The sequence below is a fragment of the Liolophura sinensis genome, chromosome 12 (assembly GCF_032854445.1).
Source record: "Liolophura sinensis isolate JHLJ2023 chromosome 12, CUHK_Ljap_v2, whole genome shotgun sequence".
Classification (NCBI taxonomy): Eukaryota; Metazoa; Mollusca; class Polyplacophora; order Chitonida; family Chitonidae; genus Liolophura; species Liolophura sinensis.
The window spans coordinates 29,862,264-29,885,127 of record NC_088306.1 but is presented as its reverse complement, the minus strand read 5'-3'; the positions used below and the strand labels follow the sequence as shown (position 1 = coordinate 29,885,127).

At 38.7% G+C, this 22,864-nt stretch overlaps 2 protein-coding genes across 7 annotated transcripts; one reads left to right on the top strand and one right to left on the bottom strand.

Annotated features, from left to right (window-relative positions):
• The first annotated feature begins 1,964 nt into the window (after positions 1-1,964).
• LOC135479472 (basic immunoglobulin-like variable motif-containing protein) lies at positions 1,965-21,470 on the top strand. Of its 6 annotated transcripts, none has more exons than XM_064759319.1 (11): positions 1,973-2,249; positions 12,162-12,285; positions 13,069-13,295; positions 13,467-13,727; positions 14,069-14,467; positions 14,860-14,980; positions 16,800-16,895; positions 17,615-17,719; positions 18,493-18,720; positions 20,509-20,592; positions 20,838-21,470. In XM_064759319.1, exons 3-11 carry the CDS (start codon positions 13,094-13,096, stop codon positions 21,169-21,171), a joined length of 1,830 nt encoding a protein of 609 aa, XP_064615389.1. In that variant the 5' UTR covers positions 1,973-2,249; positions 12,162-12,285; positions 13,069-13,093; the 3' UTR covers positions 21,172-21,470. The 6 variants fall into 6 exon arrangements, with proteins under 6 accessions (XP_064615387.1, XP_064615389.1, XP_064615388.1 ...); XM_064759318.1 differs by having other exon boundaries at positions 1,974-2,098; XM_064759321.1 differs by lacking the exon at positions 1,973-2,249 and adding an exon at positions 3,525-3,555.
• LOC135479877 (octapeptide-repeat protein T2-like) lies at positions 21,326-22,099 on the bottom strand. The gene has a single exon (XM_064759783.1). It carries the CDS (start codon positions 22,097-22,099, stop codon positions 21,326-21,328), a length of 774 nt encoding a protein of 257 aa, XP_064615853.1.
• Positions 22,100-22,864: the final 765 nt, after the last annotated feature.

Sequence of the window (22,864 nt, the reverse complement as noted above, 5' to 3'; positions counted from 1 at the left end):
AGGACAATAGCTATAGTGCATGTTCCTTGCCGGTTTGAGCCCACAGGACAATAGCTACAGTGCATGTCCCTTGCCGGTTTGATCCCACAGGACAATCGTTACAGTCTATGTCCCCTTCCGGTTTGAGCCCACAAGACAATATGTCTATGTCTATGTCCAGTTAACAAGAGAATAAAAATGGGCGAAACAGCCCGCTACTCGAGCTTCACTTCACATCACTAACCAGATTTCATGGTAAAGCTGATTCATGTATCAGGCTTCAATCCAGCGTTGCGCAAGAAACATTTTTGAAGAAACATATGGGAAACTGTTCCGTTCAAAAATGAATAAAAACCTGGCAAAAATGGGACGCAGAATTCCCAAACTGGATCTTTAACGTGTATATATCGTGAAGCCTGCATATAAGACTACGAAGTTCAATTCGGTAAGATGAACCATTTCTATTTTTGGGTTTTTAAAGTCCGAAAAACTGTTGAAGTCCAAATCTGGATAAGACATCATTGTATACGAACTGAACATAGGGGTCTGAAACTCGAAGTTCATCTGTAACTTGTTAGAGTGAAACAATGTACCAAGTTACAATTCAGTACGACGAACCCCAAAATGTAAGGCAAACTATAGTTTGGCGGACTTACGGACTGACGGAATAAGAGACGTTGTACAAACCTGTGTAATCCACTCCAGGTATACAGAGGCAACTAATAACATGCATATAGACTCCCTATATACTTCCTAAATAAATGTGGCGCTAATTAATCCCGCATTATCCTGCATATATGATTGTTTCATATCTAACATATAAGCAATATATAAGCGGGAATACCAAAGGAAATGTATGGGTATAGATTTCTTAAAAGAAAAGAACACATGTATACAACCTATAGGCCTACCTTAAATGAAGGGCTATACTTAAGGTTATATAATATATCTACATTTTCTGTCACCAGGGCTTGTTTTTTTTTTTTTTTTGAGTATTTAATAGTTAATCATCGAAGGCTCAGAAGTCACCTTTACGCCGCCATTTTAACAGATTACATACGTTATCGTGCATAAGCTGGACATGAACTCACAGCGATTGCACTGATGAGACGTTACTGGCCATTGCAAGTGCTACGCTAACACGCTAATCACTAGGCCACTGTGGCTCCTCTTAACTATTTTGGCCTAAATGATGTATACATTTATACCAGTATGTACCAGTACATAATATATAGCACATAAAGGCCTATATGTGCTACAGAAGTCCTAGATAAATGCTGACTCTACTGAATTATAGTTGGGTCCGCGGGTGTGTTTTGCAGCATGGTTGTTTCGTCAGTTAGAAATACCGTGAGTTGGATGATGACAGCATTAAACAGGGCAGTCAGGAGACTGGCAGCCTATTGACACGAGCTCCTTCACCCTGTGACCCCTGCTGCTCGAGGCCACATGGTTTTCATCAGAAGACGACACCCGCGAGCCATATTTCAAAATGACACGCGCATCCTTGGGCTGCGCAGCCATTTGCGATGTCACGTGACTTGGTAAAACATAACGAATCGTTCTTAAACGCACTGTAATACATACTACATCGACTTTTTTTTTAAATACTGCGTTAATTAATGCTTTGCATGCAGTCATCGTGATGCGTAATTTACTGATGCACGAATTTTGTTACAAGTCTTACTGGTACCTTTTATAGACCTATGGGCCTATAGGCCTACTGGCTGGAGCCTAGGCTACCTCTATTTTTCGTTTACCTGTAATTGATGCGCCCACGGAGCAGTGTGAAATGGGTATCACTTCAGACAGCTGGCTAGTATATGTTTCAAGGAAGTGTTTTGTAACTAGACGAGGAACATTTTTTCTTTCTTCAAATTACGCATACGCATGTACGCCTGAAGTGCCCGCTAGGCGTTCTCCCCCCTCCGTACCCTCTTCCCAATTTCCCGGTCTGCTCAACTGGTGAACCGTCGTTGACAGCAGGCATTGATTTTACATGTCGCCTAAAATACGATCGGCTTGTAAATAGTCGGATTTCAGCGCATTTTGGGCAAATCCCTCACAGATGTGGATGATCGTGGACCACACAATGATCAAGACTTTCCTCTGAGACACGGTAGGTCTTTTTCTTTACCGCTGCAAAGCGAATCCAGGCCTTTGTCAACGGTTCAAACCGCGTCGACTGACCTTTCTGAAACACCCATGTCTGCCACCGATTCCTTGTCGCCAAATTCCGAGACACCAACCTCTACACTTCGGCAAATTCCGTAAGTGCTTGGCGGTTACATAACCACAAGATTACCAATCCAGACACCACAATGTTTATATTCTGTTTTGTTTGATTGACAAACATTAGTGGCTTGAAGATGCATGGAGAAACGCACGCTGTAATTTTCGGTGTATGTTGATCTAGGCTTCCACAGAACGCAGCTTAGCGCTTGCACGAGAAGCACCACTTTGTTTTGCTTTCACAGACAAGGTCATCTGGAGCCAGGCCGCTCGTCGAGATATTTAATGTCAACCCTTCTGGCTGCCTGTTTGTCTGTCTGCCTGTTTGTCTGTTGTCTGTCTGCCTGCCTGCCTGTTTATCTGTATGTCTGCCTACCTGTTTGTCTGGCTGGGATGCGGTTTGTCTGTCTGTCTGTCTGTCTGTCTGCCTGTTTGTCTGTCTGTCTGTCTGTCAACTGACATTCAAGCCTTATTAAACACCAACATTCTAATGTGATTGATTTGCCCTTATATACCTGGATTTTACATTTTTCAAACATAACTGCAGACTTAGGCTTATTGCACATAGGATTAATGAACACACTTATAAACACATTGGTGAGAGGCTCCTGGGTCATTACGCTGTGCTAGCGCACTGACCAACTGAGCCACAGAGGCCCCTACTTTTATTGTTTCATTATATAAATCATATTAAATTACTATATCGTTTGTGCGGTTTTGCTCCTATCACCCCAAATCAAAACAGATGTTTTATACCTCAGAATTGTCTCTGGTCTTGTCTTTGCTATGATATATCAGATCTGTCTCATTCCATTGGGTTTGAAAATTTATGCAGTTTATAAAATCACTCTTATGAATGGTTACATTTATGTACATGTAGGCCTAGATTTGACTGGAACTGGTTTGTTAAATAAAATAGCACAAAATACAGCAAACTTTGTATGTAGGCCTACACTAGCAACACTGCCATATTACATGCATGTGTGATATCGACATTCCAGCGTTTGTATACCCCCCTGTGGACCCACCATCACCAGGCCTGGGTCTTCAGGATATGGAGCTATCTGGTTGAGACCATACAAGTAGTTTATTACTATTTGAGCATCCTATATGTTACATGCATCTATGCAGCTACACCTAAAGGTTTTCTGCTGCTAGCGGAAACCATAGACGGAAGCAACTAGTCTCTGGCCTTGTACATTTACATATATTTCAAGTATCGGGTACTGTATGTGTCCTCAATATAGGCCCATAGCTTCAAACAAGCTCATTAAAGAGGAGGTCTACCTGGTCCTTTGTCAATTCATTGTGTGAAGGACAGGTGGGTAGGGTATGGCACACAAGGTATTTGATCCTGGGGCACAGAGCCAAACATGCAAGTGGAGCAGTTCGGTTACATATTTATATACATGTATGTCAAAGGTTGGGTTTCAAGCATTAATTGGAAATTTCTGACTCAGGAAAAACACACTAGTTTTAATAATAGCTTTAATTCTTTCTCCAGTGTAGGCCCCTTATATACTTCTGTGACATGTCATTGAAATACCTGTTAATTAATAATGGTTTCATCTGCCAGTGAAAAGACAAACTGAACTTTTTTGTTTGGTTTTTTAATGACAGTGCACTGATATGTACAGGAAACTTTGATGTGGGAATAAAAACAATGTAGGTAAATTTGTAACAATTAAGATAGTCATGTGTCATTTAACAATGTCAATTAAATATGTGCCAGTTGTGTTATAGGCACGCAAGTTAAGCCAGCTGATCTGTAGTACATGTGTACATTATTACAATGTACAGCTTCCATGTAAGTGTGTGTTAGTAAGGGGTAGCATATACAGGATCTGTTTTGGTCATCAGATCTACATTGAACGAATAATGAATGATGGTATAATGCCACTTAGGCAGGCATAATTGACCATCATCTAACTGTTTTATACACGATGCATTTTTTACATACCTACGTGTATGTTTTTGAGAAAGGAGAGTATGAACAGGAGTCAGTGACAACATAGATGAACAGGAGTCAGTGACAACATAGATGAACAGGAGTCAGTGACAACATAGATGAACAGGAGTCAGTGACAACATAGATGAACAGGAGTCAGTGACAACATACATGTAGATGAACAGGAGTCAGTGACAACATAGATGAACAGGGGTCAGTGACAACATAGATGAACAGGAGTCAGTGACAACATAGATGAACAGGAGTCAGTGACAACATAAATGAACAGGAGCCAGTGACAACATAAATGAACAGGAGCCAGTGACAACATAGATGAACAGGAGTCAGTGACGACGTAGCTAAACTGAAGTCAGTGACAAAGTAGCTAAACAGGAGTCAGTGACAACATAGATGAACAGGAGTCTGACAACATAGATGAACAGGAGTCAGTGACGACGTAGCTAAACAGGAGTCAGTGACAACATAGATGAACAGGAGTCAGTGACAACATAGATGAACATGGAAAGGATCTGTATTATGCATACTGGGTGTAAGTTGAGGAAAAAACAACATGTTACATGTATGTTGAGAAATGATAACATGCATTGGGCAGGTCTTTATTACAAAATGTAACTTGAGAAAAGAAATCATAGACAAGATTTTTATTACATGTATGTTAACAAAGAGTACATACAGCCAGTATATTTATTACATGTATGTTCAGCTTGACAATTCAGGAAAACACAGCCAGGATCTTTATTGCATGTATGTTGACAAAGAGTATATACAGCCAGGATCTTTATTACAAGTATGTTCAGCTTGACAATTGAGGAAAACACAGCCGGGATCTTTATTACATGTATGTTCAGCTTGACAGTTCAGGAAAACACAGCTGGGATTTTCATTACATGTATGTTGACAATTTAGGAGAGTATAGCCAGGATCCTTATTACATACATGTTGACAATTCAGGAAAACACAGCAAGGATATTTATTACATGTATGTTCAGCTTGACAGTTCAGGAAAACACAGCCGGGATCTTCATTACATGTATGCTGACAATTTAGGAGAGTACAGCCAGGATCTTTATTACATGCATGTTGACAATTCAGGAAAACACAGCGAGGATCTTTATTACATGTATGTTCAGCTTGACGATTCAGGAAAACACAGCCAGGATTTTATGATATATGTTGACAATTTTGGTGAGTACAGCCTGGATCTTTATTACATGTATGTTGACAAAGAGTATGTATAGCCAGGATCCTTATTACATGTACGCTGACAATTTAGGAGAGTACAGCAAGGATCTTTTTACCTGAATGTTGGTAATTTAGGAGATTTTAAAAAAAATCTTTGTTATATGTATATTGACTAAGTTGAGTACAGCCAGGAGCTTTATTACAAGTATGTTGACAGTTTAGGAGAGTACAGCCAGGATCTTTATTACATGTATTTTGAGAAAGAAACACATATGCAGTGTTTATTACAATTAAATTAAAGAGAGCATGGTGAGGAGGAGAAAAGACGACCAAGATGAACATATATATTAATGTTGCCATGGAAACTGCAATGTTTTAGCAAAAAAGCACTGCTTTAATCTTAATAAAATCAGTTCAGCTGAGACTGGTAAGAATTATAAAAGGTAAAAGCTAATTTTATACATGTAGACACATGATAGATGCATGCATACAGAGATCTGATGAATCTGGAGTCGATGTCACTTAGGGATTCTTTTTGGTCTGTTCATCAGGCCAGTTAGTTCTGTTTGTTTTTCTTGTTTTGTTTTGCTTTAAAACATATATAGGCCTACATGCATAATATTTAATCTGTTTAAACACATCAAGTTTGTTGATACAGTAATTCTTCAACTGTTTCTCATGTTTGCAAGATGTTCATTCAAGCATATTCTGAAGACATAATTCTGTGTAGCCTGATATGTTTATACTTCTTGTGAAGCCTTGAAAATGGGCAATCCAACCGATGTAGTTTTGGCTCCAAAATGAAATTAAAAATGCACAAAAATTGCACTGAAAGTTGCTCTTTCATGTGGGAAAAGGTTGAGGAATAAGGGTACTAGTAAGTACATGAAGGAGGCTGTTATAATATGATTTAACAGAAAACACTGATCTAAGGCAACATTGTGTTTGTTTATTTACCTCAACCAAACAAACAAATCAAATACATGTAACAATATAAACAAGGAGGAATTGACAATTTACTATATAGGAGTGGCCTGAATGCTGATGGTTGACAGAATTTAGAGCCAGCTTAGTCTGTAGCTAAACTCCATGTTAAGAGAAACAAGAGAAACGGCAGTGTGTGAAGTGAGCATAGTGCTGTAGTAATACATGAGTCTAGATCCACAGGTAGTCAGCATGTACAAGTAGTCACTAGTAGGATGAGTCATGTCTGTCAATCATCTTCAGATAGACAATGATGTTTGTAAATGTGTCTGTGCCTGATGTTGGTAAATATTTAATCCTCTTTGTTTTTGTTTGGGTTGTACATGTAGGATATACAGAAACACATTTCCACAATGTACATGTCAGTCCACAAAGCTTTGAGTCATCAAATTGAAAAAAAAATTTATTGACTTTATTTTATATGTTGATGGGACTGGTACGGTAAAGCACATAGCATGAAGTCATCCTCACAGATATCAGTAAGTTGGGGTTTTTTTTCCCCATTTATTATTAATTGTCTAATTCATTTTCATTTTTAAACTTGACCAAAAACAAAAAGTATGATTATTTATGTGTTAAATTCTCTTTGTTAAGTTGTGAGTTTATGTACATGTATTTGCACCTTAGATAGGCTAAATGTATTTCTGAGTATCGCATGCCTATTTTTAGCCTATAGTTCAGCCTATTTTTATGGCTATTACTCTCCTAGCATATAAGTTACGTGATTACTCAGTGATATTTATTTATTTATTTGATTGGTGTTTTACACCGTACTCAAGAGTATTTCACTTATACAACAGTGGCCAGCATTATGGTTAGAGGAAACCGGGCAGTGCCTGGGGGAAACCCACAACCATCCACAGGTTGCTTGCAGACCTTCCCATGTACGGCCAGAGAGGAAGGCAGCTTGAGCTGACTTGAGCTCACAGCGACCGCATTGGTGAAAGACTCCTGGGTCATCATGCTGCACTAGCCCGCTAACCAACTGAGCCAGGGAGGAAATTTTGAGTCATATATATATACAGCTGAACTCCCAGTACATGTACAGTTATATAGTAATCCATTTGTACAGTTATATATTAATCTATTTGTACAGTTATACACTAGTCCATTTGTACGGTTATATACTAGTCCATTTGTACAGTTGTACACTAGTCCATTTGTACAGTTATACTCTAATCCATTTGTACAATTATACACTAGTCCATTTGTACAGTTATACACTAGTCCATTTGTACGGTTATATACTAGTCCATTTGTACAGTTGTACACTAGTCCATTTGTACAGTTATACTCTAATCCAGTTGTACAGTTATACACTAATCCATGTGTACAGTTATACACTAATCCATGTGTACAGTTATATACTAGTCCATTTGTACAGTTATACACTAGTCCATTTGTACAGTTATATACTAGTCTATTTGTACAGGTATACACTAGTCCATTTGTACAGTTATATACTAGTCCATTTCTACAGTTATACACTAATCCATGTGTACAGGTATATACTAATCCATTTGTACAGTTATACACTAGTCCATTTGTACAGTTATACACTAATCAATTTGTACAGTTATATACTAGTCCATTTGTACAGTTGTGCACTGGTCCATTTGTACAGTTATACACTAATCAATTTGTACAGTTATACACTAGTCCATTTGTACAGTTGTACACTAGTCCATTTGTACAGTTGTACACTAGTCCATTTGTACAGTTATATATTAGTCCATTTGTACAGTTGTGCACTGGTCCATTTGTACAGTTATACACTAATCAATTTGTACAATTATACACTAGTCCATTTGTACAGCTATACACTAATCCATGTGTACAGTTATACACTAGTCCATTTGTACAGTTATACACTAATCCATTTGTACAGTTATACACTAATCCATTTGTACTGTTATATACTAGCCCATTTGTATAGTTATATACTAGTCCATTTGTACAGTTATATATTAGTCCATTTGTACAGTTGTGCACTGGTCCATTTGTACAGTTATACACTAATCAATTTGTACAATTATACACTAGTCCATTTGTACAGCTATACACTAATCCATGTGTACAGTTATACACTAGTCCATTTGTACAGTTATACACTAATCCATTTGTACAGTTATACACTAATCCATTTGTACTGTTATATACTAGCCCATTTGTATAGTTATATACTAGTCCATTTGTACAGTTATACACTAATCCATGTGTACAGTTATACACTAATCCATTTGTACAGTTATACACTAGTCCATTTGTACAGTTATACACTAATCCATTTGTACAGTTATACACTAGTCCATTTGTACAGTTATACACTAATCCATTTGTACATGTGTACAGTTATACACTAGTCCATTTGTACAGTTATACACTGGTCCATTTGTACAGTTATACACTGGTCCATTTGTACAGTTATACACTAGCCCATTTATACAGTTATACACTAATCCATTTGTACAGTTATACACTAATCCATTTGTACAGTTATACACTAGTCCATTTGTACAGTTATACACTAATCCATTTGTACATGTGTACAGTTATACACTAGTCCATTTGTACAGTTATACACTGGTCCATTTGTACAGTTATACACTGGTCCATTTGTACAGTTATACACTAGCCCATTTATACAGTTATACACTAATCCATTTGTACAGTTATACACTAATCCATTTGTACAGTTATACACTAGTCCATTTGTACAGTTTTACACTAATCCATTTGTACAGTTATACACTGGTCCATTTGTACAGTTATACACTAATCCATTTGTACAGTTATACACTAATCCATTTGTACAGTTATACCCTAATCCATTTGTACAGTTATACACTAATCCATTTGTACAGTTATACACTAGTCCATTTGTACAGGTATACACTAATCCATTTGCATGCATGTATGTATGCGTGCATGTCATGTATTTGCGCATGCTTTTATAAAGCATCAGTTTAATGTAATTTCAGCAGGGAACCAACCAACAGATAGATGTAGTTAATATAGGCTCAGATGACATGTAAACAAAATCTATATGGTCACACAGTCGGGCTGTTAATTGTTGTAGAAATATGTAAACAAGCCTGTACCATACATGTACTGAAATTTATTTGTTCTGTATCATTTTTTTTTAAATTTTGTTCTGTGTGGTGACTGAATTTTATTTTGTTTTTTTTAGATTGACAGTAGCCATGATATTAAATCTTCTTTGACATGTTGATTAAATTTACTATTCTACATGTACATAATCATCTTATCCTACATGAAAAGATGGACCTGTATAACACAGGATGCCTGGGAGCAATAGACCATCTGTTACCTGTTTGGTGGTGGTGGTGGTAATGTCTTATATAATACATACAGCTGTTGTCAGAGATGGGTAAGATAACGGCAGCATGAAGTTTTACATCCATGCATGTATCTATCAGGTTAATATGTACTGTTAATACTTGCATAGTTGTGTCACTGTGGATATAAAGTAGGTCTGTGGCACTGATATATAATATGTATGCGTAAATATATACATGTATGTAGATACATAGGCCTACAGTTGTTGAAAATCTTCCCTGCTGAAGAAAGTCTGATAGAGCTATATTGAGGTGGGTCTGCTGTAGCCATTTCGATACATTTTTTAAATAAATGTTTTATTGATAAAATGATAATTTTCACTAAATATGGTCTGTAATATGCAAAGGACATGTGTACATGCATATGTATTGGCAGTCACAAAAAATTAACCCTTCTGTAAATTCTTCAGAGTATAACATCAAGGTCAAATACATTAGGCTTTTTAGTTTGGGCATCATTTTGAGTCTCATAGTTTAGTCTAAAGTCAAGAAATTGTTGATAGATTTATTTATTTGATTGGTGTTTTATGCCGTACTCAAGAATATTTCATTTATATGACAGCAACCTGCATTATGGTGGGAGATAACTGGGCAGAGCCCAAGGGAAACCCACGGACCATCCGCAGGTTGCTGACCGACCTTACCACGTACGGTGGAACAGGAAGCCAACTTAATAACTTATACAACTTAATAACTTATACAACTTAATAACTTAAGAACATTGATTCAGCAAAATATGATATTTAAATTTTACATTTTTAACATCTAATTAACCTTTTAATCTCATCTGGGTTTGGACTTTTTCGTTTGCCTAATAAGCTGAATGTGACCCTGAACCAAGCCTGAATATCATCTATTGAACAGTACCTGATATTTGTAGTCATGTGCATCATGCCTAAGTTGTCAAGTTGTGCATAGTTTTGTAAAAATATACACTGGTGTAAAATGTCAGGCTTCCATGAAATGGTGTAAAATGTCAGGCTTCCACGAAATGGTGTAAAATGTCACGCTTCCATGAAATGGTGCCTGACGGTCTGTTTTGTGTGGCCCAAGACTGCGAATGTCCTTGGCAGGCTTCCATGAATTGGTGTAAAATGTCAGGCTTCCATGAAATAGTGTACAATGTCAGGCTTCCATAAAATAGTGCCCGAGAGTCTGTTTTGTGTGGCCCTAGATTGAGAATGTCCTTGGCAGGCTTCATGAAATGGTGCCCGAGAGTCTGTTTTGTGTGGCCCTAGACTGAGAATGTCCTTGGCAGGCTTCATGAAATGGTGCCCGAGAGTTTGTTTTGTGTGGCCCTAGACTGAGAATGTCCTTGGCAGGCTTCATGAAATGGTGCCCAAGAGTCTGTTTTGTGTGGCCCTAGACTGAGAATGTCCTTGGCAGGCTTCATGAAATGGTGCCCGAGAGTCTGTTTTGTGTGGCCCTAGACTGAGAATGTCCTTGGCAGGCTTCATGAAATGGTGCCTGAGAGTTTGTTTTGTGTGGCCCTAGACTGAGAATGCCCATGGCAGGCTTCATGAAATGGTGCCCGAGAGTCTGTTTTGTGTGGCCCTAGACTGAGAATGTCCTTGGCAGGCTTCATGAAATGGTGCCCAAGAGTCTGTTTTGTGTGGCCCAAGACTGAGAATGTCCTTGGCAGGTTGCATGAAATGGTGCCCGAGAGTCTGTTTTGTGTGGCCCTAGACTGAGAATGTCCTTGGCAGGCTTCATGAAATGGTGCCTGAGAGTTTGTTTTGTGTGGCCCTAGACTGAGAATGTCCTTGGCAGGCTTCATGAAATGGTGCCCGAGAGTCTGTTTTGTGTGGCCCTAGACTGAGAATGTCCTTGGCAGGCTTCATGAAATGGTGCCCGAGAGTCTGTTTTGTGTGGCCCTAGACTGAGAATGTCCTTGGCAGGCTTCATGAAATGGTGCCTGAGAGTTTGTTTTGTGTGGCCCTAGACTGAGAATGCCCATGGCAGGCTTCATGAAATGGTGCCCGAGAGTCTGTTTCGTGTGGCCCTAGACTGAGAATGTCCTTGGCAGCAGTTTACCTGTGTATTCAAGCTTGGCCTCAATATTACATGCTTTAAAATCCTTTTTATTAGTTTAATCAAAATCATTACTTGAAAAAAAGACATTTGATGTACATGTAATATAAGCTGGCCGAAACAAAATTAGATAGACAATAGAAAATGATTTTGAGTAATGCTAAAAGGCTTGTTTTTTAACCACACTGATAATTACATTGTACATGTACATTGTAGTTAAATTTAATTCAGTCCTTGAAAGCCGATTATGAACAATTAATTCTAATGATGAAGTGATATTGGGGAAATTTAAACTTGAAATTAATGATATCAGTCCACACCCACAAAATTTCTTTGACGGGGTAGTAAAATGTTGTCTGTTTTTCTAAATTTGACCTCCTCAACTAGTGTATGCAGATATGTCATTTTGTATTACTTGTCTACAGGTGCATTGTCTGTCTTGTGATGGGCGGTATGGTCATTGGTTGAAATGAGATCCATGTTTTGAAGTTTTTTCATATCCTCCAGGGCTTAAGTCTTGCTGTAACAGATGTTGGAGTTATACTGAGGGTATGCCTAATTACATTCTAAAGCACAGGTATATTAAAGGATTTTTGTGCATTTTGCAGCAGTAACATGTATTATAGTTGTACTTTGTGGCTGAATTGCTAATCTCACTGTATTTTTTTTTATTTGTAAGAAACTAGAAAATACTTGAATGAACATGAAACATTCCTGAATTGTGATTTGTTACATGGCTCATGACAAAGCAGAAGCTGACTCAGTGGAAAATTTCATCTAAACTTGTGCATAACATTTGTCTTTAAGGTTGCAAACACAGACAGACAGACAGACAGACACATGACACACAAACGGACAGCCAAGTCAGTCTGTCTGAAATATATGCCGGCAAAAACAGAACTTTCCTGGGGAGGTAATGAGCACTTAAATTCTACCTTGAGTTGTGGCACAGAGAGAGATATACAAACCTTCAGTTTGCGTGGCAGGTTTAATAGCTGCCAGGTGGAGAATTGTGTGAAACCATGCATCTATGTATTCTGCATGGCCTACAATTTTGGCCACAAGAGTGCATTTTTAGAGGTAAATAAACGTCATAAAATATTTATTTTTGTGGCTGAAATTTACAATTTTCTAGTAGAATGTCATTCTATGTTCCAAGCAAATCTCAAAACACCTTCAAAATTTCTAAAATCAATAGAACTCTTAGAGTCAGGAAAAATGGGCAAGTTACTCATGGTTGAAATTCCTGGTGAGTTAGAGTATGTCGTATACAATATCAGCTGTAGCCTTACGATGGTTTGTTGTAAACACTGCACACTTCCTTCGCTTCAGCTAAAGTCTTGGTACTCAAGCTGATATGGGGGCCCAGGAGTCAGTACCAGCCAATCAAACACCAGACAGTGTGGAGGGTCACCGACAAGGGGAGGTAATCAGTGACAAGCTCAGCATAGATGGACGCCCTCCTACTATTTCTCCAGAGGAAGTACATCTTGGTCCGCTGTCAGATCAAGGTGTCTCTTCAAATGATGATGTAAACCTATTAAATATAGGTTTTAGAGGTAAATCTATATTGTGTGAAGGATTAATGCAAAGTAAATCTAATAGGAAGATTTATATGTGCTGATGTGGTACCGTTATCAAGAAAACTATGCCAAAACATTTGTCCGTCAGCAGAGTGGTCAGTTATCACCTCTGTTTCACTCTAACATGTTGTGTTAATGTATTTGCAGATTCGGAAAGCACTCTTGATGAGAGCGACGAAAGTGATGATGATTTTGAGGATGCACTGGATTCCTTCCAAAGTGACCAGACAGCTGCGACACGCAGCAGTGCAGCCCGTACGTCTGCAGCCGTTGAGTTACAGCAGCTGCAGGCAAGCATCCTGGGGCGATTGGTGGCTGAGGTGGAGGAACTTCTGATTCATCTGTCCAATCAGAGTGAAGGGATCAGCTCCCATCAGTGTCAGGCGCTGCTGAGTTCTGTCAGTGCAGGTACGTTCCGCCTGATAGTTCATGGAGCTAAGTTAAAATGAATGCGTGATTAAGATTTTAATTACGTGAAGAAAATTAAAAGAATGTAACATTGCTACGATGGATTTATTTCAGATTACTGTAGAAACATGAGAATTTAATGCCATCTTTGAAAGTTCCTTTAAGTGAAAGTGTCAGAAGCTTGTAACTAATACTACATGTGTAGTTATAGACTTGTGGAGAACTATCAGCATGTAGACCCACCAGGAGTATCGTGGCTACAGTACTTACATAGTGAGTCTTGTTTGCCCGAAGACACTGATTTGCGTAAAGAAGTTCATGGCTTACTTACGGTATTTCAGTTACCCAAGCTTATTCAGCTGCAGCCGTATCCAGTGACACACAATCCACCAATCAGAATTCAGGATTATCAGGTGACCTTTCTGATCCGCATCAGTTAGCCAGTCAGTCAAAGCCGTCTGATGAGGGTAAGGGAGGTAACTCTAACATCTCCCGAAAGGAGATGACCACCAACATGCCCCTTGCAAATGGAGTTTCCAAGGAAAAAGACAGTGAAAATATTTTAGATTCTGCATTTGCGAATGGTGGCACGACTCTCCTAACCAGCAATGGTGCTGGAGATTTTGTTGATCTACCTGGACCAAAAATACGCTCAGAAAGCTCATCTTCTGAAAACACAGCTTGGGAAATTGACTTAAGCGATTGGGGAGACCAGAATGAAGTTCAGAAAAAGAAATTGGGTGAGTGTAAAGGCATGGTTGAACACCAGGATGATATATGCACTAGACAGATGTATATATATATATATATATATATATATATATATATATATATATATATATATATTTCTCTTGCTTGCTCTGCAGACTAACATTTGTAGAAAACCAACTGTCTTACATGTACATTACTATGCCATGCAAATCTCTTCATCTGTAAAGTTTATCCGTAACTTTTCAAACGAAGTTGGTTTACCCTGTGCACCCCACATTCTTCCAACCATAAATCAGACTGCCAAATTCTTGAGTATGGCATTTTAAAAACAAAAATCAAATAAATAAAGCAGATTTGAGATGCAGGCTACTCTCCAGTTACACTCGTGTGTGAAATCAATCAGACACTCTTTCTGTTGCAGCCACTAAACCTATCCTGAAAAAATATGAAGTGGTTGTGGGCCAGAATGGTTACGTTGCTCCATCGGTCAGAGAGGACTTAAGCGATATTGCCCTAAGGAAAGTGCTTGACCTCAAACGCTGGTAGGAGTAAACAGGAGTTCAGTTTTGTAGTTCACTTTTTTTTTTCTTTTGCTATTTTTATTTGATTGGTGTTTTACGCCGTACTCAAGAATATTTCACTTCTAGGACAGCGGCCAGCATTATTGTGGAAGGAAGCCCTCTGGTGCGAGCCCTTTGGTACCCTTGCTTCTAAATCTAAGTTGATTTTGAGCTGAAGTTTTGCATTCATGTCTCTCCTACAGGCGAGCCCTTTGGTACCCTTGCTTCTAAATCTAAGTTGATTTTGAGCTGAAGTTTTGCATTCATGTCTCTCCTACAGGCGAGCCCTTTGGTACCCTTGCTTCCAAATCTAAGTTGATTATGAGCTGAAGTTTTGCATTCATGTCTCTGCTACAGGCGAGCCCTTTGGTACCCTTGCTTCCAAATCTAAGTTGATTATGACCTGAAGTTTTGCATTCATGTCTCTCCTACAGGCGAGCCCTTTGGTACCATTGCTTCCAAATCTAAGTTGATTATGAGCTGAAGTTTTGCATTCATGTCTCTCCTACAGGCGAGCCCTTTGGTACCCTTGCTTCTAAATCTAAGTTGATTATGACCTGAAGTTTTGCATTCATGTCTCTCCTACAGGCAAACCGTTTGGTACCCTTGCTTTTAAATCTAAGTTGATTATGAGCTGAAGTTTTGCATTCATGTCTCTCCTACAGGCAAACCCTTTGATTATGAGCTGAAGTTTTGCATTCATGTCTCTCCTACAGGCGAGCCCTTTGGTACCCTTGCTTCTAAATCTAAGTTGATTATGAGCTGAAGTTTTGCGTTCGTGTCTCTCCTACAGGCAAACCATTTGGTACCCTTGCTTTTAAATCTAAGTTGATTATGAGCTGAAGTTTTGCATTCATGTCTCTCCTACAGGCAAACCCTTTGATTATGAGCTGAAGTTTTGCATTCATGTCTCTCCTACAGGCGAGCCCTTTGTTACCCTTGTTTCTAAATCTAAGTTGATTTTGAGCTGAAGTTTTGCATTCATGTCTCTCCTACAGGCGAGCCCTTTGGTACCCTTGCTTTTAAATCTAAGTTGATTATGAGCTGAAGTTTTGCATTCATGTCTCTCCTACAGGCGAGCCCTTTGGTACCCTTGCTTTTAAATCTAAGTTGATTATGAGCTGAAGTTTTGCATTCATGTCTCTCCTACAGGCGAGCCCTTTGGTACCCTTGCTTCTAAATCTAAGTTGATTATGACCTGAAGTTTTGCATTCATGTCTCTCCTACAGGCGAGCCCTTTGGTACCCTTGTTTCTAAATCTAAGTTGATTTTGAGCTGAAGTTTTGCATTCATGTCTCTCCTACAGGCGAGCCCTTTGGTACCCTTGCTTCTAAATCTAAGTTGATTATGAGCTGAAGTTTTGCATTCATGTCTCTCCTACAGGCGAGCCCTTTGGTACCCTTGCTTCTAAATCTAAGTTGATTATGAGCTGAAGTTTTGCATTCATGTCTCTCCTACAGGCAAACCGTTTGGTACCCTTGCTTCCAAATCTAAGTTGATTATGAGCTGAAGTTTTGCATTCATGTCTCTCCTACAGGCGAGCCCTTTGGTACCCTTGCTTCCAAATCTAAGTTGATTATGAGCTGAAGTTTTGCATTCATGTCTCTCCTACAGGCGAGCCCTTTGGTACCCTTGCTTCTAAATCTAAGTTGATTATGATTTCAAAGATAATCTGATTATTCATGGCCCTTCAGATGAAGTTCTAAATCCAGCTTAAGTTAGCATATTTATCGTGAGATTTTAATTCTGTGAATGGTGTTGTTGTTGCCTGTATTGTCATGCGACAGACGTCTTGTTTCAGGTACTGTATATCCCGCCCCCAACACAAAACCTCCTGTGGAATCTCCTCCCTGGTCTCCTGCTGGAACTACCTCTTCAGTTCACTTGGTCATGGCAAGTCAGTATACCTAGTAACAATCTCTTCAATATATTTATTGATTTGTTTATTTATTTGATTGGTGTTTTACGCCGTACTCAAGAATATTTCACTTTTATGACGCCGGCCAGTATTATGATGGGTGGAAACCCAGGACTATCCGCAGGTTACTGTCAGACCTTCCCGCGTACGGCCGGAGAGGAAGCTAGCATGAGCTGGACTTGAACTCACAGCGACTGCATTGGTGAAAGGCATGCACTCTAAGGATTCCTTCATCGTCATATGACTGAAAAATTGTTGAGTACGACGTTAAACCCCAAGCACTCGCTCACTCAGTATATTTATTTATTTGTTTATTTATTTGGTGTTCAACACTGTCCTCAACAGTTGTTCACTTATATTACAGCTTTCAGGTTTATGGGTGTAGAGAAAACATCCCCTTATAATATTTCACCCATAATATGAAAAACAACCTTGGCTGAAATACATGAATATTTTACTGTCAGAGATGAAAGGCTTTTATGAATATCTTGTTTTATCTGCCAAATTGGCTACGTCTTTTTAAGTCTTGGTATTTGTCAGGTACCAGGGCCAGAAGAATTGACAGTCTTGTCTGGAAAAAATCAGCAGTTCTTGTTGATTCTTTTTGACTTTTTTTTTTTTTACGAACATCATTATTGCGATTATTGTAGCAAAATGGGGTAAGTAGTGGTGGTAATCTTGCTGTTTTTCCTCCTCAGGTTATGCCCCATCACACAAGAGCAGGCCCTCGCTGTCCTCGGCTTTCAACCTCCTTTCGAAGAGATTCGTTTCGGACCTTTTACAGGAAATTCTACACTTATGAGGTAATCAACAAAATGTTTGACTTCACGTACTTGTTCACATTGATTCTACAAAGCTTGCATTCGATTCCACAGCGCCATAATCATGCTGACTGATATACATGTACATGTATTTATAGTAATGATTGATTTATTTATTTATTTATTTGATTGGTGTTTTACGCCGTACTCAAGAATATTTCACTTATACAACGGCGGCCAGCATCATGGTGGGAGGAAACCGGGCAGAGCCCGGGGGAAACCCTACGACCATCCGCAGGTTGCTGGCAGATCTTCCCACTTACGGCCGGAAAGGAAGCTAGCATGAGCTGGACTTGAACTCACAGCGACAGCATTGGTGAGAGGCTCCTGGGTCATTACGCTGCACTAGTGCGCTAACCGACTGAGCGTAATGATTGATGCTTATACGTGTTTGGTAAATTATTCCAAAGAAATGTTTCAGGATTCTCTTTGTGTTAAGTGATTTTTTTTTTTTTATTTTATTTATGCAGAATTACAGCATACGCAAATTTTATTGTAATATTTTTGGCCGCAAATTTATGTTTTTAGAGGTGCTGTTGAATATTTAATTGTGGACATACATGTGATCTCAAATGTTGAAGGTTGGTATATTTTATAGACTTTTATACTTGTATTTTTTTTTATGTCGTCTTATGCTTCATTTTATTTTTTTATAGAAGAGTTGTAGCATATGAAAATCCCAGTGGCCATTTTTAGTTTCACTGTCTTTGGTCTTTATGTTTATTTTTGCCAGAATCTTCCTGTTTTCATTTCAGATGGTTTAGGAAGCTGAATGATCACTTTCAGGTCAAAGGTCGATGCTATTTCCTGTATAAACCTCAGGGAAAGAACAAAACATCAGGTGTGACATCAGAGCAGGCGCTGGAGTTGCTAAGGAGAGGTCTCCATGACAACCACAATACCTTCATTTACCACTGTCAGAACCATTACTTCTGTCCAATAGGATTTGACGACACATGTCTCAAAGCAGACCAAGCATATGGGTGAGTGATATTCATTGGCCAAGCTATTTATTAGTTCACTATCACCAATTGTTGTTTTTTTTTTTTTGCAATCTTGGCTTCATCCTTGTAATAAGATTCATTTATTTGAAAATTATTGTCTGTAAGTAAATACAGTGTCAAAAATGCCAAACATTCAGCAACAGTGATGATATTATTTATAGAAACATCAGTATCTGAAAACACTGATGTACAAAATTATTCTCTCTAGGTTGATGCTGTGTCGAAAATGCCAAACATTCAGCAAAAGTTGTGACACTACATGCATGTTAAAAACAAATGCTAAAAAAAAGTAAGTCAGTATATGATAAACCCTGATGTGCAAACATTTCCATGTATTTATAAATGTACATGTATTCATATATACATGTAGTATTACATGAAGTACAGTTCCCAATTACGTGCAATAGTACATGAAGTGCCATTCCCAAATATACATGTAGTATACATGCAGTATTACATGAAGTACCATTCCCAAATATACATGTAGTATACATGTAGTATTACATGAAGTACCATTCCCAAATATACATATAGTAGTACATGTAGTATTACATGAAGTACCATTCCCAAATCTACATGTAGTATACATGTAACATTACATGAAGTACCATTCCCAAATATACATGTAGTATACATGTAGTATTACATGAAGTACCATTCCCAAATATACATTTAGTAGTACATGCAGTATTAGATGAAGTACCATTCCCAAATCTACATGTAGTATTAGATGAAGTACCATTCTCAAATACACATGTAGTATTAGATGAAATACCATTCCCAAATCTGCATGTAGTATTAGATGAAGTATCATTCCCAAATCTGCATGTAGTATTACATGAAATACCATTCCCAAATCTGCATGTAGTATTACATGAAATACCATTCCCAAATCTACATGTAGTATTAGATGAAGTATCATTCCCAAATCTACATGTAGTATTACATGAAATACCATTCCCAAATCTGCATGTAGTATTACATGAAATACCATTCCCAAATCTGCATGTAGTATTACATGAAGTATCATTCCCAAATCTACATGTAGTATTACATGAAATACCATTCCCAAATCTGCATGTAGTATTAGATGAAGTACCATTCTCAAATACACATGTAGTATTAGATGAAGTACCATTCCCAAATTTCCGATGCAGCACTATAGATTATGGCAAAAGCAATTCATGTACAAAGTTTCTGACTGGTGTAGTAACCTCTGAAACAGTGTAGAGAATAGCCTGATAAAGCATCCAGATGCACAGATACATGTATGTAATTGCTCCACTGAACCGCTTTGCATAACAAATAAGGAAAGGAACTGCGGAGAAATTCAAGCTTTCATTAGATCACTCTCTGGCCTTAAGTGGGAAGGTCTGCCAGCAACCTGCGGATGGTCGTGGGTTTCAAATAAATAAATGCATTAGATCAGGAGAAATGATGACTTAATGAAAGTCAAAATATTGAGATCTTAAAAATGAATTTCTATTCATAGGAGTTGCTTTGCTTGTTGCACACATTTAGTTGTCCATGGTGTGTGAAATTTTTATGGAATGAAAAAAAGGGTCACTTAAAAACAGCTTAACGTTAGGTGAATTACAGTGTGTACAGTGTCTCAAGCTGAAGTGTACCACTAAGCTGATGGGCACATCAGAATTTTTGCACAAACCTAACGTTTTCTCTGGCAGCATTTATTTTTGGTTAATAAATTATAGTCATTTAAAGATTTTAATGACCTTCTAATTAATCCCCGTGATATTTGCATTTCAGACCTAACCCAACAAAAGAAGAATCTGAGACCTGGATTTTAATCGGAGACACTAGCAGAAAGCATCCAGCTATTCACTGTAAAAGGCAGGTTGACTTGTACCTTTCCCAAAATAGAACTGCCGGGAATCGTAAACATAAGCAAGTCTGTTATCCAGCTGAAGAAGTGAATGACTTCAGTTATAGAACTTCAGTATATTTACATGTATACAAGGGAATTATCAGTTGAAAATAGTCAGATATCAGACTTTGTTCGCAGAAGTATTTAAAGTTGAAAAGGTTTCATAATGTTCTGTTCTAATGCCAAAAGTAATTTTTTCCTGCTTTCTTAGGTGGACGGACATTTCAACAGATTTGAATTGCAACAACCCGGAGTACTTAGATATTCGAAGACTTGAAAAAGGTTTGCAAAAGCGTAAAACGAAAAAGACAGGCGGAAATCTTCACTGCATCATGACTTTCCAAAAGAGTCGATTTAATGAAGCGCGGATGTCACGATCACTGGGAAAGACAAGGTCAAAGAGTGAATCCTCTACAAGTCCTGCAGGAAAATTGCGCAAAAATGGCTGCCCTTCCCTTACGAAGTTAAATGGTAACCATAGTGACCGGGATTCAGCAATCTTGGATGAAAGTGATGCAGATTCAGTGGATTCTGATTCAGAATGAGTTTGTGAATTTGGGTAAAGAGTTTCAACAGAAAATATTACTAAAATATGGAAGAAATTCTTGATAACGTTTTGGGGGCTATGATAAATATTTTGATGTAGATGTTTGGTATAGATGGAAATTTTATGACACTGTTTAGTGTGATTGATAAATATTAATTTTTTGGCGTAAAGTGTTTCTTAGTTTCATGCATTTGCATAAAATGCAGATCTGTCTGGCAGGCTGGCTGGAAATTTGATTGTCCATCTCTCTGACTGCCTGTCTGGCTGTCTCTCTGATTGCCGGTTTGGTTGTCTGGCTGTCCCTCGGACTGCCTATTTGGTTGTCTGGCTGTCTCTCTGACTGCCTGTTTGGTTATCTGGCTGTCTCTCTGACTGCCTGTTTGCTCGTCTGGCTGTCTCTCTGACTGCCTGTTTGGTTGTCTGGTTGTCTCTCTGACTGCCTGTTTGCTCGTCTGGCTGTCTCTCTGACTGCCTGTTTGCTCGTCTGGCTGTCTCTCTGACTGCCTGTTTGGTTGTCTGGCTGTCAATCTGACTGCCTGTTTGGTTGTCTGGCTGTCTCTCTGACTGCCTGTTTGGTTGTCTGGCTGTCTCTCTGACTGCCTGTTTGGTTGTCTGGCTGTCTCTCTGACTGCCTGTTTGGTTGTCTGGCTGTCTCTCTGACTGCCTGTTTGGTTGTCTTGTTGTCTCTCTGACTGCCTGTTTGCTCGTCTGGCTGTCTCTCTGACTGCCTGTTTGCTTGTCTGGCTGTCTCTCTGACTGCCTGTTTGCTCGTCTGGCTGTCCTCTCTGACTGCCTGTTTGCTCGTCTGGCTGTCCTCTCTGACTGCCTGTTTGGTTGTCTGGCTGTCTCTCTGGCTGCCTGTTTGGTTGTCTGGCTGTCTCTCTGACTGCCTGTTTGGTTGTCTGGCTGTCTCTCTTACTGCCCATTTGGCTGTCGGGGTCTTTACCATTTAACTTGCTTGGTGCTCATGTTCAGAACAGTTGAATTTCAAGCGTGTAGCAACTTGAAAATCCAAATGAAACTGAACTGAATGAGGTGCTGCAGTTTTTTTACGCCTCCGCCAATGTTATTGCGATTTTGGCTGTCTGTCCACCTGTCTATCCGTATTCACGCCCGGGCTATGTCACCAGTTGTTTTCCACAGAGTGTTTTCATTTTTGGTGGATACACACGTACACAGATGACGATGTGTCACGACTCACACTTGGTTATTTCAGCAGTTGTCATGGTAATCACGTAGCCATTTCCCTTATATATGCTACATAAACAGATATGAGTTTGTGCCATAACTTCAGTTGTTTGAGGTGTAAAGTTTTGATTTTTGGTGGATGTCTTCATACACAGATAGAGATCTTTCGCGACTCACATTAGTTCATTTCCGCAGCTGTCATGGTTACCATATTGCCGCGTAAAGTTTTAATTTTTATTGGATACGTAGATATGCAGATGTTGATGTGATTTGATTCACATTTGTCTATTTGTGCAGTTGTCATGGTTACCAGATTGCAATACTATAATACCATAATACTATATCAATAGATATGATTTCGTGTCTGAGCTTTAACTCTGTTTTCTGCGTAGAAATTTAATTTTTGTTGGATACATACATACACAGATGAAGATATGTTGCAACTCACATTTGTCCATTTGTGCTGTTGTCATGGTTACAAGCCATTTTCCCTATATATATAT